Below are 6000 nucleotides of genomic sequence, written 5' to 3'. Positions count from 1 at the left end.
ACCCAAAACTTCTCACCTCCTGAAAATACTCATCAGTTTACAGTAGCTCCAAAAGATGGTATCAGTAGCCCCAAAAGACGGTATGAAAGCCCACTTTCAGCTCCTTAGCACTTTAGTGATAAGCATCCAGTCAGAGGAGAACCAGTCAGCAGGAAAGTAGGCAGTTGGTTTTGTTTCAGAAGGTTGGTTTTGTTTATTTTAATTTACCTGTATTCTGGCAGAAACATTCCAACAAATCCTAGCTTGCTGACCAAATGCTCATCAGCTGGAAATTTTCCAAACACAGCAGCTGCATGGCATGCTCTCTTCACAGCAATGAGGCCACAGCTTGAATGTGGAGCAGGACAAGCATATCACAGCCTCCTTTAAACTAGTCACTTAATTAGAAACTCCTGCTTTGTTCTTTTACCATTGAAAGGTAGAGTTGAGGGGCAAGTAAGCTTCCTGAGAATCCTGCTCAATTGTTGTCAAAGTGTTGTCCTAAAACACTTACCTCTGGTCTCAGGATAGCCTTCCTACAGGCCGGGCACACAGGACCACTCCGTGAAAAACTTAGGGGAACTCGTCGGGTTCGATTCTGGCAAGTTGGTTCCTCACATATTAGCCAACCCTACAGAAAGAGAAAATGTAGAAGACATTTTGAGTATAAATCCAAGTTGCAGTTTCTTTTTACTCCATCCAAATAATGATTCATAGTCAAGGAAGAGTGAAACAAACAAACAAACAAAACAATTTAAAGTCTTCCGTGAAGCTCATGTGTCCCTGAGATCCAAAAAACATATATAAAGAGATGAAGGTCTTGTTGAAGGTAATACTATCAATGGTGAAGAACTAAATTAAATTCCTCTTGCTTCAAATCCCACATTCTGCACACTTCAGTCATCCCTTCCTTGAAATGAAACCTTTGTTGTTCTCCAGTTCAGACAGTATCACCACGTAACAGAATTATTCTACACAACTATGCAGACCAGACAGCAAGACACCCCGATTTAAATTTTAAAGTAAAGTATAATTTCCTTGCTTGCTCTTCTGAAGGGTAAAAGAGTTTTAATTTTTAGGCTTACTGATGACAACCAGAAGCCAGTCAGCCAACCAGCCTTCCTTCCTGCCTCCCTTCCTTCTTTCCTCCAACAGGAAGCTATTGAGACTTCAACGAAAACTCAACTTTTTCTGCCTTAAAATGATAAAAAACATGAGCCTGCTTGATCTACGTCAGCTCAAGGGAACAACGCAAAAGGCCTCTCCTACAAGTATGGAAGAACAAACATTTCTGTGATCAGTAAGTACCCAAGAACACCTTCTGCATCAGGTCCAACCACAGGTTAAACCAGCGCCATACCTTGTCTCTAAAACCCACCAACAGCAGATGCCGAGGGGACAGCATAAGAACAAGCATAAAGTACGTTTTTTTCCAGAAGATTCTCCCAACTTTTGGGAATGGCTCAAGGACCTCCCGGATTACCATGTCCCTATATATTCAGTGGTGCTGGATGCATTACCACTCCCAACCCACCGAATTTCAAGTGCTCTTTGAACCAGTGTAAACTTTTAGGATCTACAACATCCTGCAGAGTAACTGTGCGCTGTACAAAAAAGTGTCTTATTTCCCTTGAACACGCCAAAAAAAGATTTTCTAATGCCTTCTAGTTCTTGTATCAGGAGAGAGTAGGAATAATCATTCTGCATTCACCTTTTCCATGCCACTCATGATTTTACAGACCTCCATCACATCACCGGCAATCAAACTCTTTTCCAAACCACAGTCCTAATTTATTTAGTTGCTCCTTGCATGGAAACCACTCCACATCTTTGTTGCCCTTCTCTAAATCTCTTCCAGCTTTTTTTTTTTAGAACAAGGGAGTGGGGGAAAATGGGACAAATGGGGAGGGAGATGAAACCAGCACTGCACACTGTGTTCAGGATGCCAGAAGAGCATGAATGTATACAGAAGGAAGATGGTACATACCACCTTGTTTTCTGCTCCTTTCTTTACTCTAGTTCTGTTTGCCTGGAGCACTAGTGAACATCTGAGCACCGAGCAGTCATTGCCAGAAAGACATTTATTATTACTGAAAGATTACAATTTCATTCTTAGGTTGTAATAGTCAAGACACACATGGTATGCAAAATTAAGATTGGGTTTTTAGCATCTGCATCTCTTGACATTGACAGAGGATTTCATCTTCCGTTGTTATCTAACAAGTCAACTTAGTATCTTGAAGGTCTTTCTCCAACTCCTCTCAAAGAGTCCCTGCTGTTACTAACCCCGAGTGGCTCAGCATTACTGAGCTCCGTATTTCAGAGTATGGGATAGTTCTGCAGTTTAATAGTCTATTTTTTGCCTGCATTTCCAAACTTTTGCTTTTGTTGCTCCTGCAAAGAAGTGAAATCTACACACCGTGATTCCAGGTACTTTGATAGAAATCTTCCAAAGGAAGGACAACTCAAAAAACTGCTTGCTTCCCAGCTCACTGGCTCTGCAACAAGCTGTATCATTATACCCTGGCAATGACTTCCACCCAATCTCCATGATGGCAGCTGAGGTTTCCAGTTTCTGTCACATTTCCCACCCTTTCAGTTTCCACAGCCTCCCTCAGAGCACTACAGCCACTATCACCACCTTCACTGGGCAGGCAGCAAGGCAAGCCTGCAGCTACACAACCCTGCTGCCTTTCAGCTGCTGGAGATTCGGGCTTGCTGACAAAGCAAATTTGTTCATTAGATGTGACTTAAGTTTTCTTTCCTCGCTGCCAAGAACGAAACTGAACCTGTATTTTGGGCCTCAGTAATCAACCCAGTGTCCCAATTTAATACAGTTATGTCAGTATGTTAGTTTGAAGTTAGATATTTGATATTTGAGTTCCTTTATTTATAATGTTTTGGAACTTATGGGGAAGAATACACAAACTTTGGTTTTCCATTTTACAGAACACTCTTAAAATGGGACTTGACTATTATTGCTCTTAAAATCTGATTTTTATTTTAAAATTTTTGACTAAGTCTTTCCTATCATTTCCTGGAGTATACAGAGATTATTTTTTTTGGTTGGTTTTGCGGCTTGTTCTCTAAGCAATCAGATAACCTGAATACCATTTCCTTTTGTGTTTGTCAGCTTTACCCTTTCTTTCCAACTAAAAAATAAATTCTTTCACCATTTCTCCAGCCATGTCATATCCTCAACACTTGGTGCCACCCGCTTCAAAACACTTCCTGCTGCTCTTGCACAAAGGAGCTTTTCTGCCCTTGCGAGCAGACTAGAGTAACTTTGTGAACTTTCTGCCAACAGCAAGGTATATGGCACTACCTAAGATGTGTGCTCAAGTCCACAATGCAGAAATGGAAGTACACAAAACAGCTCTAAAGAATAAAGAGTTGCAAAGAGTCAGAAACAGGCCGGTATATATGCAGTTAGGGTTCGTTGCACCCATCTTCGGGTACCTAGAAGCCTGACACTCAGTCTAAACTACCCACCCTATGATCTGTTCACAGCAAATGTTGAAAAATGTTGAAAAAGCATCTCCAAAAAGCAGTTCATCTAACATTTTGGGATGAGGCAAACTATTATCTAGGGTTCTCTTAATAAAATATGTGTACAGTCCTTGTCAGAGCAAGCTTTCTGGAAAAAGTATGATCACCATAACTGACCACTATGTTTGGGTTTTATTGTTATGCAGATTAACAACCTAAATCATTACATATTTAATACTGCAAGGTGAAAAAATTTCAAGAATTCAGAAATCTTCTGTTAATTTAATTTTGGTCTGCTGCACAACTGTTGTCCTAGCAGTCCTAGTACAATTCTCCTTGTCTCTGACTAATTATTTATGGCAAATATCTCACAAGTGACATTAGAAAGACAGACACTGTTCAATAAGACTGACTGACTTCAGCTGATGTTTCACCATGGAAGTCCTAATTCAGGCTCTGACTCAAGGTATTTTGGAGACAGTGGCTATAAAAATGAGCCTGAAGTCACAAAGCTAGTACTTAGCTTTGGTTTTGCACATGGACTTAAGATTTATTTCTATAAAAAGAAGGTGTTGATTAGTTGCCTCACATTTTCTTAATAATTTAATTTTACCAGACATAGACTAATTTATTGCCATGAAAAGTTAGTGAAGGAAAGGACTTGAAAACTTCACACGCTCACTCATGTGAGTACTAAGAATATCATTAGTGCCACTGTGAGGAAAACAAAAACATTGGGGAAAAAAAAAGTCACGTATCTTCTGTTAAGAAGAGACTAAGGACATGCTCTGCGTGGACAGCCATTTGTGCCATATTTGCTTATTATGTGTTATCTATACCTTCCTGTGAAACGTCTAGCAGCCGTGTGACACAAAGAGGGTCTTAAAATACACAGCCGGGCAGGAGGAGGTGCAGAGGGTGTCTTATCCCAGTCCCCAACCCTCCTGTTTCTGCACATGTTTCAGCTGTAACTATGAAAAGCTTCTGTGCACACAAAAAGAGAATATTCACGTTTCAAAACATATTTAATGACTACATTTGAACTTCAAACAATTTAGTATACTAGGAAAACAAAGCACGAAAACTGCCAGATCGTAAGGTATTAGTTAGGGAACGCAAGTGCAACTGAAAAAGCAAAGCCTGGGATGGGAGCAGCATCCCAACTTCAGCTGAGCAGAATACTCAGAAACAGGCAACGGCGAAATACTGCTTGATAAAAGTAACAGTGCATTTTCTGCCACCTATTGGCATTTTTAGCTAATGATAAGACTCAAAGGACTATACCAGTTGCAAGGTACAGCTTCAATTATCTTAAAAGGGAACAGAGAGGTGGTCCACCCAAACTACTATTAAATAATAACATTTGAAGCAAGTTTCTTTATGCAATTGCTTCATTCTAATGCAGTCGCTGTGCAAGAAAACACCGGGAACGTTGTTGGTCACAAAATACAGAAGGTGAAACAAGACTGAAGAAATCACCTTAAACTAAAAAGAATAGCTTGAGATAAAAATAAGCATTCAGGTTCAACAACTTGTACTTGTTTTTAACTACTAAGGACTAATGATAAAAACAACTTTCACTGAAAAGTACATTTCTCAATAAACTATATTAAAAAAATGTAGATCTAAGTTGTTGTCCACAAAAATGAAGGTGTTACAATAGCCATTACGTAGATACTAACTAAATGTCCCCTCAACTCATGGAGAAAACAGTAAATGTAATTTGTCTAGACTTCCTACCAGTTATAATTAACATTAAAGAGGTCTTTTTTTCTTTGTCACCTCTCTATTCAGGACTTATTTGCGTTTGTTTGTACTTACTATCTGTTAATCTCTCTTAAATGACAACAATAACTGTTGCTATTATGCATGGAAATTAAACATGTAGATAACTGTGTGAAGGGAGCTATTTTTGAAAAAAGCAGTATCAGAAACATGTAGCTCTTTATGTCTCTTGTTTTGCTTTGATAATTAAGCCATAGCCTTGATTTGTTTCAAACAATAAACTTTTCCATGGACATGCATGTTGCAATCAAGTTCAATACACGCATTATGTTCTGATTCAATTTGTTCAAGTGCATTATTGTTAACCCTTATTTGATCCATGCCTATCATCTTCGCTGACCAAACAAAACCAATCCCTCATTTCCCAGCAGCTATCGCTAAGTCTGTAAATTAATTTGCAATAGATCAAACAAAATCATAATAGAAAACCTTCAGTTTTGTTCTACTTGGTATCTGCAACATTGTGGGAAATAAAATGCAAGTTGATAAAAAAAAAAAAAAAAAGCAACTAGCATTTCCAAACATTCTGTCTATAAACACTTAGCTCATTTTAAAATATAAAAAAAAAAAAAAGTCTGGAAAAAAAAACAACTGAAGTAAATGCACATTATAAAAGAAAATCCCTGAAGAGTACTATGTCCACAAACTGTAGCTAATGGGGAGAAATTTGCAAGTCAAAAGTAATTTTCTTTCTTTGTAAGTCTGTTCTTGAGAATTAGCCTCTCTCATTCTACTGATCAACAAGTA

At 38.6% G+C, this 6000-nt stretch overlaps 1 protein-coding gene across 2 annotated transcripts in view; it reads right to left on the bottom strand.

The window, feature by feature from the left end:
- POLA1 (DNA polymerase alpha 1, catalytic subunit) overlaps nt 1–6000 on the bottom strand; it is a 199875-nt gene that overhangs the window by 66779 nt on the left and 127096 nt on the right. For both annotated transcript variants that reach the window (XM_084492938.1, XM_084492935.1), the window contains exon 35: nt 494–610. In XM_084492938.1, the coding sequence (XP_084349064.1) occupies nt 494–610 (117 nt within the window). The remainder of the gene's footprint in view (nt 1–493; nt 611–6000) is intronic.

This window comes from Aythya ferina (assembly GCF_964211825.1).
Source record: "Aythya ferina genome assembly, chromosome: 1".
In the NCBI taxonomy this organism is placed as follows: Eukaryota; Metazoa; Chordata; class Aves; order Anseriformes; family Anatidae; genus Aythya; species Aythya ferina.
Note: the sequence above shows the minus strand (reverse complement) of the source record. Positions and strands in the feature narration are given on the sequence as shown.